The sequence below is a fragment of the Aythya ferina genome (assembly GCF_964211825.1).
Source record: "Aythya ferina genome assembly, chromosome: 1".
Taxonomy (NCBI): Eukaryota; Metazoa; Chordata; class Aves; order Anseriformes; family Anatidae; genus Aythya; species Aythya ferina.
Genome location: NC_140296.1, coordinates 164,499,990 through 164,523,639, shown reverse-complemented (window position 1 = coordinate 164,523,639; position 23,650 = coordinate 164,499,990). Strand labels below are relative to the sequence as shown.

The 23,650-nt window shown below is 35.3% G+C and overlaps 1 protein-coding gene across 1 annotated transcript in view; it reads left to right on the top strand.

Moving 5' to 3' along the window:
• Positions 1-23,274, top strand: part of LOC311438885 (uncharacterized protein) — a 121,191-nt gene extending 97,917 nt beyond the window's left edge. Inside the window, exons 3-8 of the mRNA XM_084523840.1 lie at positions 3,709-3,855; positions 3,936-4,072; positions 7,192-7,249; positions 19,735-19,821; positions 21,119-21,387; positions 21,988-23,274. Of these exons, the coding sequence (XP_084379966.1) occupies positions 3,709-3,855; positions 3,936-4,056 (268 nt within the window). The 3' untranslated portion in view covers positions 4,057-4,072; positions 7,192-7,249; positions 19,735-19,821; positions 21,119-21,387; positions 21,988-23,274. The remainder of the gene's footprint in view (positions 1-3,708; positions 3,856-3,935; positions 4,073-7,191; positions 7,250-19,734; positions 19,822-21,118; positions 21,388-21,987) is intronic.
• The last annotated feature ends 376 nt before the right edge of the window (positions 23,275-23,650 follow it).

Below are 23,650 nucleotides of genomic sequence, written 5' to 3'. Positions count from 1 at the left end.
GAAGGGGTGGGTAGAATACAACGTCCATTTGACAAATGTTATCCTACTTCAAACCGCTGCTGTTTTTACTTTCTGACCTGTGTCTTGTAATCTTCATATAAATCCTGAATTTAATTGTAAATAAATCAAACTTAATTTAAACAGAGAAGCAGCTTTGCTTATTAGAAATATAAAAAATGGCCACACAGAACTTGTAGTATACATAATTGGTAAGGAGAATTTCTCATCAGTGTTTGTTTTTCTGTATTCTTCTGAACAATGTTGATTTCTTTTCAGCAGGATTTTCTATTCAATTCGTTCAAGTCAGGCTGTTTTTTTCTTGATGAAAAATGCTGTCCTGGAAAGCACTTGCTGTTTTCTGATTGGCTTGGGAAATTGATATTTCAATCCAGCAACCTGTTTGAAAGATACACATTGATTTCCTAAGAAATGTACAGCACAAAGATGCATGCAATCCTTTGGCAGTACTCCTTGATGCTTATATTTTGTAAGAGAATCTTTAGCATTCAGGAACTGTTAACCTAGCATAAAGAGTGGATGCTTCTGAGATTCTCTCTCTTAATTGGTCCAAATACCAACGAGCAATATTTTTTTCATGTATTTAAAAAGTCTTATTGACCCATGGGAATTGAATGCATAGCCAAGAGATTAGAGCACTGGCTAAATATGAAAGTGATATATTTCTACTGGTAATTGAGAAGACAATAGAAGAAGCAGCAGCAATTTTAAAGACTTACTCAGAAAGTTTTAGAACTTGTGATTCTTGTTTAGAATAAATGGGCTTACATTCAGTCTTATTCACTGTTTTCCAAAAAGCAGAAACACAAACTAGTATGACCATGTTTCCTTTCTAGTTTGTATTCTTTTAATTAGCAGTGTATTAAAGAGCCAAACAAATCCAAACTAGTTTTCAGAAATTTCACATATTCCCCTTCTTCCCCAAGGGTTTTTTGATTGAGAGCTCTGCAGTTAGAAATCTCTGTCAGTTCCTGAGTCATGCTAAATCTTACTGGTGCATCCAGTTAAAGTGGTGCTGTGTTCCTTCTCTCTCAACAGTGAATCTAATGTCTGCATTTTGTTGATGAGTACCTTTCTCATCTGATCTGTTACAGTATGGTTTTTAGCTCTTACCTTGCAATATGTAAAGCAAGATATTATCTGTGCTATCACTTCTTCTCCTGCCAATGCAGTCAAAAAGAAATTGTCCCTTCCACTGTCAGTGAAAGTTAGTGAAAAATTAGAAAATCAGTGAAAGTGAAATGTTCCAATTCACCTTTCTCTAAGGAATATACCTTTTTTCATTCTGCTCTAAGGAAAAAAAAGGGAAAAGGTTGAGGTCAGTAACTTCCGTATTGTGTAGAATATGGAGCTCTGAAACTGCTGAATAAATTGTGGGTTTCTCTTCCTTCAGCTTTCAATATGATCACTTGCTGGCTATATTAGGTCATGTTGATGTTGTGTCATCTCTATAATTGCAGCTTGGATGTTGTGCTTTTTTGGGGAAAAAAAAAAAAAAAAAAGATCAGTTTTTGTGTGGGAAATGTGCATTATGTAGAAAAGATAGAACAACAATAAATGGGAAGCAACCAAGCAAACTTTTTAGCATTCTTTTTAGCATTGAGGGTTGATTATTCTTGGTCTGTGCTCTGCAGCTGGAGTTAGGCCCTAGCATAACTGTGTGATGTCAATGTTAATTTTCAGCTAGTTACTGACACCTAACTTAATATTACAATATTAACTTAATATTACACAAACTTGTGGTGGTTTTGTTCTTGCTCTTGCTTCTTTAAGCAATTGAGTAGTCATTTGACTACTTCTGAAGTGGCAGATAAATGCTGTGGAAGCTGAGAAAATTCACAGCAAAAACAACTCTAGTGAGCTAATGTGAGAGAACTGAAGATAAATTTGGGCTTACTGATCAGAGTCCAAACACACAGCTGAACACAAACCTGCTTAGCTGTGTGGAAACTTGAGCACGATGTGGACTATGAATGCTAGGTCAAGTGACCTGAGACCTGGGACATCTCCAGAATGATAAAACTGCATTTTTATAGTGCTAGCCCCATATTGTGTCCCTGCTAATATCTATAGCCACCTACACTTTTTTTTTCCCCTTACAGCTCAGAGTTATAGCAGCATTATAAAATAAAATAAATATAATAAATATAAATAATATATATTATATATATATATTATAATATAATATATATTTGTTTATATATTATTTATATATTTATGTATATAAATATTATATATAATATTTATAAATTATATATTTATATATAAGATAATATTATATATAAATTATATATAAATAAGTATAATAAATAAATAGATAAAATAAATTTATCTATTTTTCTTACAGGGAAAGGAAGGAGAAGTGGTCTTTTTTCAAATTTAGACTCTGCTATATGACTTAATATATTTTTTTATTCTTCTTTCTTAATAATAGCTTTTGTAGTCTAAAAGCATTATGTGAAATTGAACTTTTTTAAGGGGAAAAAACAGGGGGCGGGTGAGAAGGGAGGACTTTGTAGCTGCCTAACTGTGGGTATAATTATGAAGGTGTAGGCACTACAGGGGATATTCATGCTGTCTGAAGAAGGTATTTTATTTTACCAGTGCAGCAGAGATTCCAGACCTACTTCCCTTCAGTGAGCTCCACAGTGGGAGCAAAGGCACGCAGTGCAAGTGTTTAAGTTACTTGTCTGCAGTTAGATGAATGCATTTCTTCCTAAGATTCAAAAACCAGGAAATATTTGTATTCCGGCAAAATAAACAAATAAGAAACACAACACAACTCTAATATGCTGTCATTAGTAAAACTTTAATGTTTGTAGATGTGTTTGTAGATGGAGGAGAAAACAGCTGGATTATGACCACAAAATCTTGGAACAGTTTGATTCCCATTCCTTACAGGAATGGGAATCAAGTTTATTTTGGCAACATGAAATTTATGTCTGACTTTTCTACCTTATTTCTTCTTGAATCTTTTTATTGCCTGAAATAGTTCTCACCAAGAAATACTAGTGAGACCTCCAGGATTATAAAAGAGGTATTTTATACTTCTTTTATACCCTGAATTTTCTGCATTATTTATAATAAATGTTGTGAAGTTTTTCCTTTTTATGATTTTGCTGACCGATATTGTTGTGGAGATTTTGTGTTTATTTACCTTCCAAACCTCAGAATATGTAGAATTTTTCAGCTCCACAGTAGAACAACAGATACTTTGATATCACTGCCCTACATCGATACGATAATCAGCCAAGAGTGGATCGATGTTTTTTCTGGAATTCATTCTTCCAAAGATATTGATTTGTAAAACAACCCCTGAAATACACCTGCCATACACATTATTTCTGTCATGGCTTTGCTGTAGGCAGTTTCCTACTGGTGTGGAATAACATCATACCCATAGCAGAATAAGCTAAAGGTGTAATGCAGAATGTTTGTATTTTTGATTGTCTCCTTTGGAATGGAAAAGCTCCCTTGTGAAGAATGCAGATTTCTTTGATGAACTGACATTTATTAGATAACAGATACGAAGCTCCTGAATTCTAAATCTTCCATGATGCATGTCTGGTATTTTTATTTATTTATTTATTTTAATTGTGATACGCTGAGCTAGAAGCAAAACTCAGAAACAATAAATACTCAATGACACAAGACGCAGTCTTGGATTATGTATTTGTGTTCTTTTACCAGAATCTGGTTCTGCAATTACCGCTTTCTGCATTGGTTTGGGAAACTCTACAACGCCTCCACCTTGACAAGCAGGAAAAACAGTGCTGTGGTACAATGGGAAGACTGTGCTAGCATGCTGCTAGAACAGGATATTGCTTATATTCCTGTGTAAGTGCGCTTTAATCTAAGACTTCATACGGAAAGCAAATTACAGTCTTGCTAACACATTTTCCTCCTTCTTGTAACAGGAAGCTGCCTTTTTGTGTGTTGTGGAATATGACTGTGCTTAAGAAATTCAGGGTAATTTTCCAAAACATTGAGAAACCACTCCTACCTTTGTTACATAAAAGGGCTACCACATACTTCTAAACGGGATATAACAAAGGTATGAAAAAAATATTGTGCTTTAAGGCTTTACCTACAATTGCGCAGAATTAAATGAGAAGCAGCAGTAAAACTGTATTGGCACAGCAGGAAGAAAAATGTTAGTCATAACCATCAACAGAAGAGGAAATGATAACTAGACAAATAATTGCTGTAACTTGCACTTTGAGTGTTTTGTCATACCTGTGTTTTCAATTTTCAGAGCCTAAATAGTTTTGTTTTTGAAGATGTACATCAAATAACTATGTCTCAGAGACTTATTGATTAGACTCTCTTTTGGTGCTACGGTTTTATATGAGAAGTATCCTAAAGTGCACAAAGAGAATTCTTACTGTGAGGTCCATGTCTTCCACAAATGTGTCACGCGTGAACTAACAAGCAACCTGGCAAGGATATGAATCTTTTTTCTTTCATTCTTTATTAATCAAAAGTGGTTTACTGACTGTATGTACAGGCGTATGGACTCATATTTGAGAGAGATGTTAAGCATCTTTGAGTACTTGTAGAGAGTTTTTATTTCCAGCTGGGAAAATGGTAGGTTATGAACCAGCAGTAAAAGGGAGAGCACTCATTGTCTGGAAGCTATTTCTTTGTAGAGGGTACAGCTACAGGATTAAGAATGCAAAAATATTTTCGTACTTGGGAAGTCTGATCTTAACACAGTTCTCAAGAGTTTCTCTAAGTCCAAATAATAATTACATTTCTTAAAGATCAAACTGTCTTCAGAAAAGGTTCTAACATTCTTAGGCAGAAAAAAAAGATTAGCTATTTTTTCTCCTAATAGATGGAAGAAATGGAAATGAACATTAAAGAAAATACTTGCAGCAGTTCTGAGTTCTAGCACTTAAAGCATGAAGAAAAACAGCATGTTAAAAACAGCATTAAAACCAAGCTGTGTAGTTCATCTACACTTGTAATAAATAGGGAAGAGTGGAAGAAGGTATGACACATGCTAGAAAATGTATGAGTAGTGAGAATATAAAAATTTCACGATTTTTTTGAAATATGACAACAAGTGTAAGTAAGGAATTCTTTCAAATAGGACAGAGTAAATATCTTAAACATGCAATAAAAAAATAAATAAATAAATAAAAATAAAATGAATACTGAAATTCACTAAAGATTTAGGAAAGAACCGTACCTTTTTTACTTACTGGTTTGAGGCCAATTATGTCCTGTAATGCAGCCATTCATTAAGTAGCGGATCTTTTGAAATTACTCTGTGCAGGCAGCTGTCTTGCTGTCACCCACATTTGTTTTGATGTTGTTTTGGCTGCTGTTACCGTATTAATTAGAAGAGTTCCTTACGCCTTATGCATTAGAAGGTAGAATTTGTGTTCTTAGATTATATAACTGGTAATGATTTTTGGACGTTGCTAAAGTTTTGTTTTATTTATGCTACTATGTAAACAGAAAGTTACAACGTCTACTTAAGTGGACTTCTTTCCTGTCATACTGCTGAAATAAATTGATTAATTTGAATCTTTTCAGATAATTTCATTGCATTGTTCACAGACTGAAGCAAGTCCTGCATTTAGAAGTAGTGTCACTTTTTCAGTAATTCAGAAGTAATCAGCGTAGTACCCACCTTCCCCAGATTTTTGTACATTGGAATAAACTGCTTGCAAGGAGGAGAATAAATGCTGGAATTCCTACCCTAATAAAATAAACTCTTTACATGTAGATTTTACTTTAATATAATAAAAAACATGAAAAATAAGCTGGGGGTTAGGGAAGTATTGAAGGATACAGGTAAGTGGATCTTTGTCTTTCTGTGTTCTAAGTCCAAATTCTCCAAATGTACCATTACCACGTTCTCACAACTTCTAAAAAGATACAAGATTCCAAGTCACTGAATTGTAAAACCAGTGTGGTTGATTTGCCTGTGTCTGTGTGCTGAGCTGTTGCTTTCAGCAGGCTCTTCAGTTACTTAAAAAACACTATTCTCTGTGAAGGAATGGCTTCATCCAGAAATAGTAAATTACAGACTTTTCTGTTCTTTGGACAGATCAAGTATGATATTACTCATAAGACTCTTAGCGGGGTTTTAGTCAGAAGTCTGTCATCCTCTTTTCCCCATTTCCTCTGTAACTTTTTAATACAGAATGTAAGATTATTTGTATTAGTTTAATTCCAGCTGAACATAGCTTTCTTTGCATGGGCAGACTTCAAAAAGCGTGTTTTTAAATCTGTGTCAGCTTAGTCTGTCAAAACCATTCCTCCCTGTTTTTCCATAGTGTAGTCATTTCATTTTATTTAATTCCATTTATCATAGGCCAAGTTGATACTCTAGTTAAGAAGTACTGTGGCCTATCTACCATTCTTCCTTATCCCTATGCCTTCTGATGAAAAGGGTGGTTGTAGTGGATTTCCCAGCTGACTGACCTGGGGAGGCCATTTCAGGTGGTTTTCCTCAGAAGCCTACATACTTCATACCAAAATACGATCTGAAGGTGATGGGTCATTGTCATCTGGGGAAAAGTCTTCTGTTCAAAGGTCCAGATATTTTGGTGTTCTCTAGCATTACACTGCTGGACAGCTTTGGGTAATTCACAAGTTAAAATACATCTTTGCGTTAGACCTTGTATAACCTTGATAACCTTGATAACCTTGTCAGTTGGGTACCATCTTTCTGAGTCTCCTGAGAGCCTTTGAAAACCAGGCATATTTATTTACTGCTAACAGCACTTCTCACATCAGCTAGATGAGCCTCCAGTAATCTTAGTTATTATTTCTTACTCATGTTATCTGAACACTTTTTCTTGTAATATATCTGAAAAATCCTTCGTTATTTACAAGCTTAGAATTCTTAGAATTTCCAATATGAAGGTGTCTTAATTTTCGGTTCTATATTTTTCCCTTTTTGACTTTGTGCTGTCTACTCCCATAGCACAAGTGTTATTCAAGACTTCTTGGACTTAAGGCTGAATGTTAATAAGGTCATAGGATTATCCAGTTTTGTACACTCAAATTACTTAATACCTTTTGTTGCTTGGTGTATTGCTGTTCTCAACTGTGACATAAATTGATATCCTTGAACAAAGACACTGTCCTCCACCTAAAAATGCTCTACTTAACAGGAGTTCTCTTTCTATATTACTTTTTTTTTTTTTTTTACAGTGACGATTCTGGATGAAAATAAGGAACCAGACTTCACTTCAGGAAATATTGTGGTAAAGTAAGCAAACTAAATATTTTTGAAACTTCTGCCTCTTTAGTGCATAACTGTTACCATAATAAAATCGAGCTTTGTAATTAATGGATAGACAAAGGTATTTTGAAAGAAATTTGCCCCTAGCTATCGTAGGCATTCAGCTAGGATGGAAGAAATCACCTTCTAAATGTGCTTATGTCTCTTCACTGGCTGTAGGGGTGACACAGACAGCTTAGAATAGGTGCTTAACATTAGCTACCTAAAGCTAAGCAAAATTAATTTCATCCTTAGTAACACTCTGCCAAATAATCTGAATTATATCTACAAACAGGTAGATAACATTTCTGAGTCAGAACTATCTTGGCATTTACATGCCTGTCAGAAGTGGATATTGTCGTTAGGAGATCTGTTGGGGCTGTTGTCAAAGTTTTAAAGCCAAGATTTATCTTCCCTAACACTGCCCCATATTTAAGCCTTTTTCTTAAGGGATTACAAGTGTGTTTGTGTATTGATTTGTTGTTTTATCTTTCCCAGCATGCTTTTTGCTGCAGCCAAATAAACTGATAGGGAAATAGTGGGGAGATTTTCCTCCTTTTATTTATTTATTTTTTTTATTGGATCACTCAATGAGTAGTGTCCCTGTACCATTACTATTAATTTATTATCATGTCCTTATTTATTATAATATCCATTCTGAAATAGGGGAAAGAGTAGTAAGGACAAAATTAAACTGTTTCAAAGTCATTATGAAACCAATTTTGTGTAGGTTAATTGTCACACATCTTTCTGTTTCAGCATCTTTTCTGACAATGTTTCAAGACACTAGGACCTCTTAAAATTCTTTCTGCAGCTTAACTGTAAAATACAGACAAACAAACCAAAAAAAAAAAAAAAAAAAAAAAAAACAAGGCAAAGGTTTTGATGAACTTTCGGAGACCAATTCTGAGTGTTTTTAACATGTCCTATGTTTGAATCTATAGATTGTTCGTTGTTTTTAGGATATTTATGATATTATGGTTTGAAGTGTCTTATTAATTTTGTTCCAGGTTTTATTCTAATAAGTGACAATTTCCTGACAGTGTTTCGTTGGTTATTTTGTTCATAAAAATCTGTGGCTGTTAGGTTAAGATATCACATTTTCTATCTTCTGTTGTATTCAGCTCAATTGTTGTTTTTTTATCTGTAAAACTTTTTCCTTTCTCCTTTTTTTTTCCTTAATTATTAGATTAGGACCAGTTTTCATAAAGCCCTCCTGCAAAGGAAGCCTTTCCCATCTTTGTCTCTTTAGCAGACCTCTACACATACAGACCCTTTAAAAATAGTGGCGATGATCCTTGTTACTAGCAGGGTTTGTTTATCACCCCAGGATCCTCAGGCATCTAGAGGTGATGAAGTGGGGGGATCAGAATAGTTTTGACTCTTACTCTGTCATACAGTCAGCAGCAAAATATGGTCTACTGCTTTAGAAAAACAAAGCAAAACACAACAAAACACAGGTATTTGCTTTATCTGCAGCATACGTGAATTGAGAAATATTCTTCAGTATTTCTGGGAATGGAGTATGACCACACACTGCCTACAATACAAGCTGTGCAAAAGTGGTATGATGCAGCTCTTGGTTATTTTTAGCCTACTCTAACTGCTAGTAAGGACTACTGGGGGCTGCTTGAGGCCTGCAGTGCTCAAAAATATAGTATTTAAAATACCTGTTCTTGAAATAGAGTTTTAAAATTTAATTTTATCCTGAAGGAGTCAAATAGTTTAGAAAGGTCATTCTTACACCTCATTGCTCCATCTCCCTGCACCAAGTATGTTATTTTCTTTACTCATACCTACCAGATGTTTTTTCATATAATCATTATCTTTGTGCCCTTTGGAAAGATTTTTTACTGATGAGAACTCTCACAGAGGATAATTTACCTGGATATGCAATAATATTTTTGACTTCACAAGTCTTTTGGGATAGAGTAATCAAATGCAGTGTCACAACATTTATGATGAAAGGGCAAAGGAAAATGAAGATTACTGCAGCTCATAAGAATGGGTTTATATGAATTGTTTCCACGTTTACATTTTTTTGAGCTAGAATCTTTGGACATGAAGGGTAATTAACCAAGAATTCATTCTGAAGTGAAAATCGTAGCAGCGATGACCTCCACTTCCTTTAGCAAGACCAGTCTGATTTAGTGACACACTTGGGCTTGCTTTGTTCTGACCTGCCTATAATTAATACCAAAACAGAGAAGCTGTGTATGTGTATATATGTGTAATCGTGATTAGCAATGAGAATTTTCAAAGGAATGTTAGCAAAGAGAAATACTATTTAAATTCCAGTGCAGTGGGAAATTCAATTTTGCTCTTTTTCATTATGGACATTTCAGACCTATTATTTTTATTTAATGAGACAGTTGTCAGCATTGTCTCGTTCTTTACGTTCATTCACAAAAGAAAGAGGACTACATTTGCCAGATATTCATTCTATCAAGAGAGTAATGTCTACCAGTAAATTTCACTCTAGATCCTTTTAGGAATGTCCATAACCATGATACACTTCCTCTAGTGTTTTGTTTAGTTAATTTTGTTCCACTGTAATGGGGCTTTATGTGATAAGTATTTAAAACTTAGCTTTACCATTCTCCACTGCATAGAATCACAGAAGTTCCCTATTCAGAAAGAGGAGAGACAATGCATTACATGTATAGTGATTCTGAAATGTTTTTTAAGTTGGAGTGGACAACTGATAAGTGTTACATTAGTTAAACTGCATTTAAGATTAGAATCATAGAATATCTGAGTCAGAAGGGACCCACAAGGATCATTAAGTCCAACTCTTGAGTCTCCAAAGGACCACCCCCCAAAAAAAAACACCCCAAACCACCAGACTATGTGTCTGAGAGTGTTCTCCAAACACTTCCTGAAGACTGATGCAGATACAAAAGTGTTGCTTTTAGAACCCTTTAAAGAAAGTGTGTCATCCTGCTTAGACTACTCGCAATGCATTTTTGTAATTAACAGCCATACACCTAAGAACAATTTGCTAAATCTGTAAAATGAAAGACTGTATAATGATTCTGGTTTTGGTTTGGTTTATCAGCTTTGTCTTTTCTCTTTATAAGTGAAACAATGAGTAGCAGTAATTTGTCCAAAAATGAGCTGAATACTATGGGTAGCATTTGAACTTTTTTACTTTTACTCTTTCCAGTAATTTTAACAATTTTTGATGCTTTTTCTCTTCCCCATTAAACTGTAGGGTTTTTTTCCTGCAAAATCCACACTGAAGCCAACTCCTTCTGTGACCTTTTTCAATTAACTAAGGGGGCATTTCATGCAGAATCGTAAATTCTCGAGATCCTCCCTTCTCTTACCCCTTCTCCACCCTTGTTCCAGTACTGTTGTTCTTTGCGTCTGAAAAAGCTTCAAGATTGGAGATGGTTTTCAAACTTGCAATCAAAAAAACACTTGCTGTGTTTACACACAGCACCACAAAAACGCTGAGTAATAATATAGCTGCCAATCAGCATGACTTAGTTCCATTCACAGGCCTAACTCATGTAACAATGGCTTATCCTTGCTTTGACTGGCTGTAATGAACAGCCTGTGACTGCCATTGTCTACCATAAAATAAAGGGATGACTTTTCTCTTTTCTGAAAGTCAGCAAGGTAACACCTCTAATAGTTTTGACTTTCAGTTGTACTTTCAGAAAGCTGTTGTGTTTGTGTTTGTGTTTTTTTTTTCTATAAATTATATTCTGAGTGCTGTGTCAATAATTTGTTCCAGCAGCAAGAAATCTTGCATCATTTTGCCAAGTGGCATCCTGAAAGGATGTGACACAGTCAGCTTTTCCTGGGCTGTGGGTTGGCCCAGGTGGGTCAGCCACTGTTGCATGAAAAACAAATGAACTGTGAAACAATGCTCAAAAAACAGCTAATGATTGTAGTTTAAAATTGGCTACTAGAAAACAGTTATTGTGAGAGTACTTCAGAGGCTTTTGTTATGCTGCCAAACTCACCTAATCTTAATATCTCTCTTTGTAATAAAATTACCTTATTTTTATAAAATGCAACCAGAGTGTTACATTTCAGCCTTCTGTCTCCTCTCACATCATTATGTTTTAGCACTACTCCCTTTAGAATTCATGGTAGCGTTCCCGTGGACAGCAGTGGGATGGAGATACTTTTGGCTCTGGATATTTTAATCCTGATGTCTTGGCAAAATTCCAGTACACTGAATTATTTTCTGGCAAACTGCATTCCACATTTTATTAATTTTATTAGCAATTTGTGTTTTCCCAGCACCTACAAATTCTAGTCAGTTGTGATCCTAAGCACTTTGCTATCACTGAAGAATTGTATGTGCCCATCACTGTGTAATTATTTTGCCCGAAAGACCGATATGGCATTTTGGCATTTGTTTTTTGCAGAGGAAGATGGAATGGAGTCCTAACTACAAATAGTGTTTTACAGAAAAAAAAGGAGGAGTATTTTCAGATTGTGTCTGTATTGTGCTATGTTTTGTGCTGTGGAAATAGCTGTGGTAGCCAATAGTTTAGCAGCCTGGTTTCCATAGACTGAGGAAGATTATTTCTCTTGCTTCTCAGCAATATGCGCTGTGGATGTACTAATCATTGCAGTTTTTCTTAACACAAAACAAACTAACTGACCAGGCAAACAAAAACTTTGGAGGCAGGGATTATATTTTTGATGATATGTTCCACAGTTCTTGGTTTAGATTTCTAAACAATTGTAATTACAGAAAGCAAAATGTTTTTCTGGTTTCTGCAATAAATTTGGTTCTTCTATTTAATGGCTAACTGGAAACCACTGAATAGAGCCTTGGGAAATTTATTAAGGATTTTGTCAATGTGAATTGTCCTTCCTTTCCCATCACAAGAATGTTTAAGACTGTTAAATAAATTGAAAGTTCAGAATTTGCAATGATTCAGGCCGTTATGAACTGCTACGCTATTTGCAACCAAGCAACAACCATAGCAACTACCATTCTCAGGTGATTTTTCTTTAATCTGAACAAGAGGTTTTTCATTTTAAACTCATACATACACAAACATGGGGATTGATATATTGCTTTTCTAATTTATTTCTTTCAAGGCAAATACTCTGTCATGTTTGTGTATCATAAGGGTGCTTACTAAGCTGGTAGGTCTCATGGTAGGCCAGTGAATTCCTGCCAGAGGGGCAGAAGCCAGCCTGCTCTCCTGAAACCTGGGTACCTAACTGGGAAGTGTCTGGCATTTGTGGCCTTGCCTTAACCATACTTTCAGGAAATGTGATTTAAAGGATGTGTTGAGCCAAAACACTTAGAATTAACAGTAGTATTTATAGTAGTATATTCTATTATGCTACCTGAGCTGAATTAGCCTGGAGATACCTGGGATTGTTAAAAGTCATTAATTTAAATCATTGTTATATGATGTGGCCTTAGCAGCATTATGCCTTTTAGATAAAAATAAATTAATATATATATATAATTTTTATGATTGTAACATGAGAATTGTGCATGTATCAACAGAGATGGTAGCATCTGTTCCTGGAACCTGAACATCATAGAAGACTTGTAATGATATCAGTGTTGCTGCCATACAGAGGGGTGTTTTGCTGCTAGAGATGTTGCCTTTTGGGCTCATAGGGACACTACCATTGTTAAAAAATAAAATGCCCTGGATAAAGATTTTTTTGTAAGGAATGCATTCTGTAGGAGGTATTTACAGTTTTACCAGTATAAATATGCCTGATCATTCTCTCTCTGCCACTTAGGGGTAAGCTTTATAAAATTTGCGTTGGATGTCCTGTGCCTGAATATGTGTCTTTTAGGGTTAAACATAGCTTCCTGCCTTTGAAGAACAAAAATGACCACTTCTCTGTTAGCTGTCTTGTCTAGCTTCTCCTATTCTGGCAGATAGGTGCAATGTCCTGTCTTTTGTCATGTCCCTATTCTTGACTGAAGAATGGATATATAGTATGCATTAAAAACTCAACTAATAAATCATTCCAGAATTTTGCAGCTTTACTTCTTAAAATGCATATATATAACTCCAGTTATTTTAAAATTTTTAAAATTGACTTTTTTTTTATAATATTATGTGGAAAATAAAAAAATAAAATAAAATAAAGGAAGGAAAACATTTTTATTCGGATTATTGTGACTGAAATCATTATATCTTTTTACAGAAAATGAAGATTTGTGTGCCTGATATTCTTTTTGCCTATACACAAGCTTGTATGTGTTAGATAAATAGACAGCTATAATAATGAAGTTGTCTGAATCACAACATATATGCACACTTTTTTGAGAGATACTTAATTCATCAAAATGTTGAAAGCTGAATGCCGGTAACATATTTGTAGTGTAGCATATAGTACATGTAGACCAAACACCATTTTGTTGAATGTTAGACACACTTATATTATATACAAGGTATGGACTGGATACAGTACAGAGACATATGCATGTGATCACAACAAATGCACAGTCTTGTTGATCTGTTATCAACATGTTATTAAACAAACTGTTTTCTTATTCCTACTCAATGACTGTTATCTGAATATAAAGTATGAATGGAGAGCATGAGCTGTACTTGTTATATTTGTGTTTCTAACTACTTCACTCTGCTCTTTTTAATTTAAGGTTGTCTTTGCCTCCTGGAGCATTTTTATTTTGGGTTCTGTTGTGTTTAGGGATATTATGATACTATGAATGCAGGTTATACGGATGAAAATGGCAATTTATATGTCCTGTCTCAAGCTGAGTTCATGAAGACTAAAAATCTCCCAAAAATCTATTTTCATTCTGCTTATCTTGCTTGCATTTGCACTGGTACTTTTAGGAAAAACATTAATTGTTTAAGGTGCTTCCTATTAAGGTGTGTTCCAGGACAATAATAAGTAATTTGTATCATAGGCTTGGGAAAACAGGCATGATTTGACCTATGCAGATGGAGGTAAGGGGCAGTGTGGTAGCATGGAAAGCATTCCTGAAGCTCTAACATATTTACTTGGGAATACTTCAAGGTAATGTAGGCTCAGTGTGTCAAGTCATTGCATTAGCTACTGAAATCACTTAGGAGTAGAAACTTTTTATTAGTGTTTTTTTGTTGTTGTTGTTGTTTTGTTTTTTTATTATTTTTTTTTTTTTAGTTTTAGGTGTTATCTGAATTCTTTTTGCATAGATCCACATTTGGTGCTTTTTCTTGTTTTGAAGAATGTCCTTCTCAGTTCCTCGAGACCTGTTTTTGGTCTCTCTCTTACTGTAAGAGCAGTGCTAAATGAACAATAACATTTTCTTTAAAAAAAATCCTACTGCTAAATTGAAAATTATTAATGTAATTCCCATGAAACTCAAAAAGTTACAAATACTGCAGTTCATAATAGTATCTTAATTTCATGTCTTTGCTCACTTACCCCTTCACAACTGCTGTGGTTGCCTGTTATAAATTTCCCTGATCAGCTGCCTTCTCAGGGAGGCTAGGAAAAGGTGTGCTAGGTAAGTACAAGGGAAAAATACATTTAAAATTCTGAATTTAACTGTTCACCAAATCACAAACTAATTTGTCTATTTTTTTCCTTTCTAATATTCGTATTAGCAATATGTTAACTAGTATGTTTTAGTGACTGTATTTTCTTAAAGACTTTAAAAAAAATAAAATAGAAGAAACTCTGGTTTCACGCAAGTGAACAAATCCTGATAAATGTAGGCAGTCCTTCAAGCCAGGAAGTTGGATCCACTGCTGTACTGACAGGTCTGTGAAGACATTAGGGTGTCTTTCAGTCTGCTTAAACCTATTTCCCCTTTGAAGTGAGTGTCTTGTGTTGCTCTACAACAGGGAAACTCATCCCCACCCATTGCTCTACTACTACAAGGGCACTGTTTCCTGGCATCAAGCTAGATCTGAAGCTAGCACAGCAAATAAAGAACTGAATTATCTCAAAGATGACATTCGTATCATCTTTGTATCCATCTGAAACAGGTCAGGAGCTCAGTGTTGCTGTTTTTCTCCCTGTTAGAGCTTTCCCAAGAAATGGTGTTTTGTCACTACAAACTTCTAGATGCTTCTCTATTCACCTTCTGAACAAAGCTAAAAAACAGTGTTCTTAATACATGCACAGCAAATTGCTAGTTAAATGGGAAAGCATTAACAAGAACACAATTAGCTTTTCAGTAAGATCAGTAAATACAGAATTAGAGGTTCATTGAATAGCCTTCTAATTAAGTGACAGTCACCTTGTTGAGCAAGTATATTAACTGCATTTACATTATAGCTGCATTACAAGCTTAACAAGTTTTTCCTTAGTGCTTTGGCATTTCAGCTTCATTATGTTCCAAACAATTAGTTTCTTTGTCTATTAGTATCATCAGGGCTCCATCTTTACTGAGATGCAGTAGGAGTTACTGTTTACCTTGCCAATCACTGAATGTTAGCCATTTTGGTAACCTCAGCTTGTGTTGAACCATCTATCTCTGTACATCAATGGTTCAGTGCTTGTCTAGACTTTTTCTAAAATTGCTCTGATGTTAAGGAATTTAACATGAAAAATTCCCCTAGTGACAATGGGGTTTCTGTCTGCTGCTACATTAGAAGTACATCCTTGTGCCCACTGATCACAGTCAAGGAATTCCCCTTCACTTTCTCTGTTTCTTACTTGTAAGCAGTTTTTAGATGGCTAGTATTGATTCTGTTCTCTGATCATCTTTTCAGCCTGTCTTACAAAGTTTGATAACCTTTAACTTAGTATTTACATTTTCAGTCGTATTAAACTAGCTCTTCAAATGTCAAAGGCATGCTTTTGAGATTTTTTTTTGATAGATTAGTGAAGGAAAATATTGCAGTGATTGGAATATTCCAGCTCAACGTAAGACTTTTCTGAACAAGTGACAGACTGGAATAATGCAAACAAGCTTCTACAAAATGAAGCTGGGTACACTTTACATCTTCACGTTAGGGGTCCTGTTGGATCCTGATGGATAATTATCGAATTGATGGTAATGTCACATTACTGAAGATATTATTCCTATGATTTTGAGGAAAGGCCTCAGCACCTCTGGTCATAGACCTTACTAGTCCACTTCTGTATAATTCATTGAAAAGTAAATGAAAAATAGTTCCATCTTTTTCTTTCTTTCTTAATTCTATGACAATCAAGTTTCTGTGGCCAGGATCAAGAAGTCCGAGCAGTAAATAATAGGTATTTAAGCATAATGGGTATTTAAGCATGAAATAGAATGCATTATTGCTCTCTGGACTAGAGGTGACCCAAGCTCATAGGTGTATGTGATGCAGACAAATATCACCAGGATTTGAAGTTGCATGAAAAGAGCTAGGTGCTTTGGAAGAGGCTTCACAACTGCTGATTTCTTAAGTCCAACTTTGTCCCAGACTTAGTGATGCATATCTCAGTATGTATTAAGACATCTTGGTCATTTTTCTTCCAGGAAGTAAGAACCTCAGCTGGCTAATTGGAAACAAGAGAGTCGAGTCTCTCACATTTTGTTTTCCTGAAAGAGATTTTGAGGTAGTGCCCATCACTTGTGTAATTGTGTACGTGTGCAATAGGAAAGAAGGGACTTCAGTTTAACTCCATTTTTTGTCTAAGAATGTTGAGACCCCACATTTCCAAGAGGATCAGCTGAACGCTAGGTTGGCTGCAAGCTGAGCCAGGGCTTGTATTTGGCAAGGAATGAAAAAGATACAAGGCATCAGAGAGAACAAGAATGAATAAATACAACTTGATAGCCCTGTAATAGAAGTGCTTCTGTGGTTTTGGTCCTTACTCACTTAGCTTCACAATATTTGTAGTGTTAGACTAGCATTATTTTTCCCAGCAAAAAATCAAACTAACAAAAACAGATGTGACAGTCTTGTTTTCCCAAAACTATAAGGAAATCACCTTTGCTTTGTTCAAGCCTAGATAATTCTTTTTATTATTTTAATTGTTTTAAATTAGTTTTCTCTATTCCACAGATTTTTCCTAAATCCTGATGCTATAAATTCCTCTAATTGCTTTATTCAATGACTTTTTGAAGTGCCTTTTTTTTTTTTTTTTGTAAAATAATAGGTGATTTCTGTCTTTCAAGTCTGTTAAAATCTTAATTTATCTATAATAATGTTGAATAGAAAATAAGTATTTTAAATAAATTCAAGCATTTACCCCTTGCATTTTCTGATAATTTTGTTGTTGTGTTTTTTTTATCACTCTTATGAAAAGGATAAACCAGGATGTGCTTTCACTGACATAATTATATGTTTCAGGCTTGCTGAGATACATATCACTAAGAAATACATACTAGACAACTCCTCCTTGAGGGTGTAGGCATTTTCAAAATACTTTCAGAGTTCTTAACATATCAGGAAGTGGAGGATCTAAATGCTTTACTCTAAATGCATTACTTCTTAAGCCACAGATTTTGACTGTACAAGAAATGTAAAAATCCTGAAATGTAAAAATATATTAAGTACATTGAAATACATGTAAAAAATAAATGAAAAGTTTAAAAGAAGAAAGGTTACTCAAATGCAGCATTGCTATTCAGAGGAATAAACAATAAGCAATTGGAAAATTCAGAAGTTGTGAGCATATTTTAAGATTTTTTTTTCCTGTCTGCTGGAAAACATTCAAGATAAAAACAGAGATAAGAGAGGGGCAGAGTGGTCAGGTGCACTCCCTGCTACTGCCATGATAATGTGGAGGATTCCAGAAAAGCCAAAGGGCTCATTCATCAGCACTGAGAAAACCCAGATAAAGAGAGCCACATCATAGCAGTGATGCAGTATGGAAAAACAGGTGTGGGTTGTTTTGTTTTGTTTTGTTTTCATGAGTATTGCTTTTGTTTCCAAAAAAAGTCTTTTTCTGAGGACCTGTGATTGCAGAATTTTTTGGTTACAGCTTTAGGTTTGTGCCAAGCTGTGGAAAGGGAAAGAGGTGATTATTCTTGTATCCAGGTCCATTGCTGCACTGCAACCTGGTTGTACAATCAAGAAAGAACAATCCTATTTAACAAGTGATAGGAGAGCACTTGGTGTTTTTTTTTGTTTGTTTGTTTTGTGTTGTTTTTTTTGTTTTTGTTTTTTGTTTTTTTTTTTAATAGAGAAGGAGCATGTGGGTAATGTGGGTAGATCTGAATGGCCAGTGAGATACTGAAATTTGGCTGGAAGAGCTTGATACAATAATTATTCACCAATTGTGGATCGTAACCTAGCATAGCCACAATTTCTATCTGTTGAGATAGATATCTCAACAGCTGTGGCTGTTACTAGGAGTTTTGATATGTTAGCCTGAGATCAAAAATGAAGTCACAGTAGCACTTTTTATTATTATCATTATTATTCAATATATTTTTAACCCTTCTGGCCTGTTTTTTCCACTGTGGAAATAAATAGGGGGTACTCCCAAGGCAGTATTCCTAGAGCTTCATTTGCAGATCTTGCTCGCTCTTTTCCCTAGCGCAGCTCATTTCTTTCTGGCCCCTATCCCCCACGCCACCAAATTTGAGTGTGGGCTGTGACTGGAAATGTATGCTGGAAAAGAAATTCTGGAAAACTGGAGCTTGAGTTTATGAGAAGTGTATATGATGTAAATGATACTACAAACATGCAAAGGGTGTTTGCATTGTTTTACTTGGGGAAATCCTGGAATAAACTAATCCAAAGTAGGGCTGAGGGTGGAAAAGAAGGAGCATCAGCAGCAAGGTCAGGTAAGCCCCAGAAGCTGTATGTAGAAGAGCTGTGTCTGGTGTCTCTGTACAGCTCTATTCTACCCAAAGCTATCAGAGCGGATGCATCAGCAAGTTCCGTGCTCCCTCTCGTGGCAAATTCTGACCAGAAAATTCATCGTAACTCGTACCTGTTAGTGGCAAAATGTGCTTCTGCTTAGCTATGACAAGTACATGACATCCAAACTATTTTAATGCTACTACGTACCAAGCTTAATAGACTTATAAACACAAATAGCACTGAATTCTTTTTTATTGACATTGGGGGAGAAAAATCTTTCACCATCTGATTGACTGAAGTTTGCCAAATGAAAATAGACAAAACAAATGTTTATGTACGTGCAAACATGGCAGGTCAAACTGCTAAAAGAAATGACTAAAAGAGAGGTCTTGAGCTAAGATCAAGCAACAGAAAAATAGCAAATAGGTAAATAACTATTAAGTAGGTCTTACTTTGAAACTTCACATTTAAACAAATAAACAACAATAACACTACTAAATAAAGCCTCAGCAGGTAATATTTGCTCTTCTAAACTTTTATACACTATATATTAATCACTCTGTCTTTCAGTTATTTCCTCTGATAAAACAGACTTGTGTGAAGTCTCAGCAAGGCCCTCTTGGCTAAAAGCAGAACATGAGACAGGAGCCTGTCTAATGCCCTGTTACGATGAAGTGGTGGGGTTTGGCTTCTCTTTTCTTTCATTTTCTTTGTGGAATATATTTGGGAACTTGAGAATCTCACTCTATTGATTCTGTCACTCTATTCTATTCATGCAACTATTAGATTTAATTTTCCAATTCTGGCTGGTGTCTGAAGATCCTGGAACAAAAAAGTGGCTCTTGGTAAGCCAAGATTCTTCTTGGTCCACAGGTAAGAAGGAAGAAAGTTTTGGGGTTTTTTGTGGTTTTGTTTGTTTGTTTGTTTGTGTATAAATCCTGTTGTATTAAATTGTACTTTTTTGTTTGTTTGTTGTTTGTAAACAGTTCTGGGTTTATTTGTGTGTTTTTAAGAGGTAAGCCTGAGCCATCATCGTGCTTCTCTATAGATATCTAACATTTCCATTTTGTCTTTAGAGGTCCATTTTGGCTCCATTTCCAGGTTACATCATTCTATTATACATCATCAGAAGCAGGTGTTCAGCTTTAAATATTGACAGATTTTACAGTAGGAACACGTTGAAGCTACTACCTCTGCTAAACATATTCATTTCACTGTTACGATCCAAAAACTGTAAAAATGGTGGAATGGAAAGTTACACACAGTATTATAGATACTGTATTGTCAAATGTTTGCACTGAAACCCCATGTACCATAGATTTTATTTGTAAAAATTCATATTTATATCCATTTACATAAGACATACACATTTTAAAAGAAATACATACACAATAAATACATAGCTGTCTAGTATTTTACAATAAAACAGATGAAACAATGTAAAAGTGAGTGGTCTCATTTGATAAAAGCTTTGGATGTGCACTACTGCCAAATTTCTCATGACAGAGATGCTGGGAGGAAAGGGGGAAGTTGTTTTGTCTTTTTTTTTTTAAGCAACTTTTTTTTTTAATTTTAATTTTTATTTTAAGTTAACAAATACATGAAAGAAACATCAGATCTGTTTGTCTGATAAACCTTTTGTGTTCTCTTCCCTATTACCCTGTTCATGCAGAGAGTTTTAATGATCTTTTTCATAAGTAGTGGTAGTGCACTTCAGGTAAAGTAGAAGAAAGAGATGACATCTAGAGGAAAAAATAGACATTAATTAGTAAGGTTTTTTCATTGTAATTGGATCCAGGATGCAAGGACGCTAGAAAATATTATAGCACTAACTAAGCTGTTGCATATTTTACTGAAAATTAAGCATCTGAGGGAGACATGTATTTGTTCTTTAATTTTAGATCTATAATATTAATCTATTAGTTATGCATCTTGATTTTTTAGTATTGTATACTAATTATTAGTCAAAACAAACTCTTGTATATGTTCATTTTACAGCTGTTTTCTTTATGTTTTGATTTCGTTTTTTTTTATGTTTTTGTTGATTCTGTATTGGTGGTTAGATTTTCCTGCATCTTTAGACCTTTGCCTCTTTGGCACAAGGTCAAACACACATTTTAAGTGTATAGACTGTATTGATATATTCTGTGATTCTCCTTGTTCACTGCAGCTTGACAGCATTTACCTTTTTTACCCTGATGATTTCTTTGCTGTGGACTAGCCATTTCCAGATTACCATTCACATCTTTTTGAAACACTTCTTCCCCATCTGTCTTTACAAATCCTCTTTGGAATCCTTCATTGATGAAGTACACAGTTGGTTTACCAAATCTCCCTTGACATTTCATTAGAAGAAATGTGAAACTGTAGCATGTGCTATTGCACCAGCCCATGGCAATGAAACTGTCCTGGTTGAGCCTTCTGATGTGTTGGTGACAAGTATTTCTGTCGTGGTTTAACCCGGCTGGCAGCTAAACACCACGCAGCCGTTCGCTCACCCTCCCCCCTCCCTCTCTGGGACGGGGGACAGAAATGGAAAGTGAAGCCCGTGAGTTGAGATAAAGACAGTTTAATAAGACAGGAAAATAATAATAACAAAATAATAATAACAATAATAACAATAATGTTACAATGGTGATAATAGGAAAGTAATAATAATATGTACAAACAAGTGATGCACAATGCAATTGCTCACCACCCGCTGACCGATGCCCAGCCTAACCCCGAGCAGTCCGGCCCCCTCCCCCCGGCTAGCCACCCCTATATATTGTTTAGCATGACGTCAGATGGTATGGAGTACCCCTTTGGCTAGTTTGGGTCACCTGTCCTGGGTCTGTCCCCTCCCAGCTCTTACTGCACCCCCAGCCTGCCTGTTGGCAGGACAGAGCAAAAGTCTGAGGTGTCCTTGGCTTGGTATAAGCACTGCTCTGCAACAATTAAAACATCGGGGTGTTATCAGCACTCTTCTCATCCTAAGCCAAAACACAGCATTCCACCAGCTACTAGGAAGAAAATTAATTCTGTTCTAACTGAAACCAGGACAATTTCGTAAGACAGAAGTGAGAAGTAAGAAGCCACTGCAACAGAAAGCTGGACCATCCAATGTGTGCTGTCTTAAAATTCTTTGCAAAATTAAATGGCTAGGTAACAATGATATTGAGTGTTCTTATATTTATGATCTTGAGAGTATACTCAAACTGGGCTGCATGGACTATGTTCATATAACTGTTCTGAAAATGTCAGTTCATGTTTTATGTAAACTCATCAGGGTGGTTTCAACAGATGTTTAAAAAATACATGAAATATGACCTTAAAGCATGTGGATTGAAACCAGTTGTTGTGAAGAAACATCCCGAGACACTGTAAGATTGTACCTGGTTGGTATTGTTGGAATAAGCTATTTTGAAATATGAAGCTTTGACATTTTCTGCAAGAAATGTGAGTAGCAAAATATAAGAATTCTGCAGCCTGTCATCATAGATGATCTCATTTTTTTTACATGCAACCTATTTGCAGCTCTCTTTTTAATCTTCTCTACACATGCATGGGTTTTTTTTACTATTCTAAGAGTTCCTTTATATTGCTATTGTGCAACAGCTCATCACACTAGCCATCTCCTCTGCTGCCTGGTTAGAATCAGTCCCACATGCAAATACTTTGGACACAGTAGTAACAGGCCTACTGATGTATTTTAGGTGAGATATTGCAAACCTGCTTCTCACTCTGACCTGGATCTGAAAAATTTCAGGAGACGCTATAATGAATGATCTCTTTTCTAAAAGTATTAATCAGTTCCTTCCCTGAAGAAACTGTTGCTCAGGAAATGTGATTACAAATTCTGAAAAGGCTTCTGTGGTCCTTCACCAATTTCAGATAAATTCAGTCTCTTCATTCAGACTCTTCATGTCTAGTCTACTATTGAATCTGCCTTCCTTAAGTACAGTTTAAAAATTTATTTTATCAGAAGTCCTAACAATGTACTTGTCATGATGTTTAAATACCACAGTGTTCTCATCACTGGAAGATAGGAAGCCAAATTCTGGATGAAGATGTATGTCTTCAAAGCTACCTACTTTTAAGTCTACTGAGTACTGGACGCAGCTCAATAATAAACTGTCTGGAAGATCTGCAGTAAATCACTAAATCTCATCTGCACCTTAGTTCCCCATCTGTAAAATGGGAATAGTACTTTCTACTTTATAGTAAGGGTAAAAGATGAAGTCTATAAATGTTTGTAATGTTCTTAGCTACTACAGTAATGTGGGCCATGGAAATGCCAAGGAAGATTGCACCTTTATTTGTGCATGGATTCTGCCTTGGAATGGGTTCTTGTCTTATGACTTCAAAACTGCCAAAAAGTGCAGGATTAAAAGCAAAGTGTGCACATGAGCAGTGGAGTCAATGGAATATAGTGATGTAGTAAATATAGTAAATTATTCAATCTGTATCTGCAATTGTAAATTAATATTTTTTAAAAGGCTGGATACTTTAATGGAATTTAGATGGTTGTATTTTTCTGCCAAGTTTGTTAACAAATTACAAAATGTAATCACTACTGTGCATTACATTACTGTAATATAAATTTATTCATAGACCTAAACTCTCTCATGAAGCAGTGTACACCACTTTCTAGAATATTATTTGTATATTCTCACAGGCCAGTAGCTTGTACCCAGCGTATAACTCAATCGTTGCTCCACGC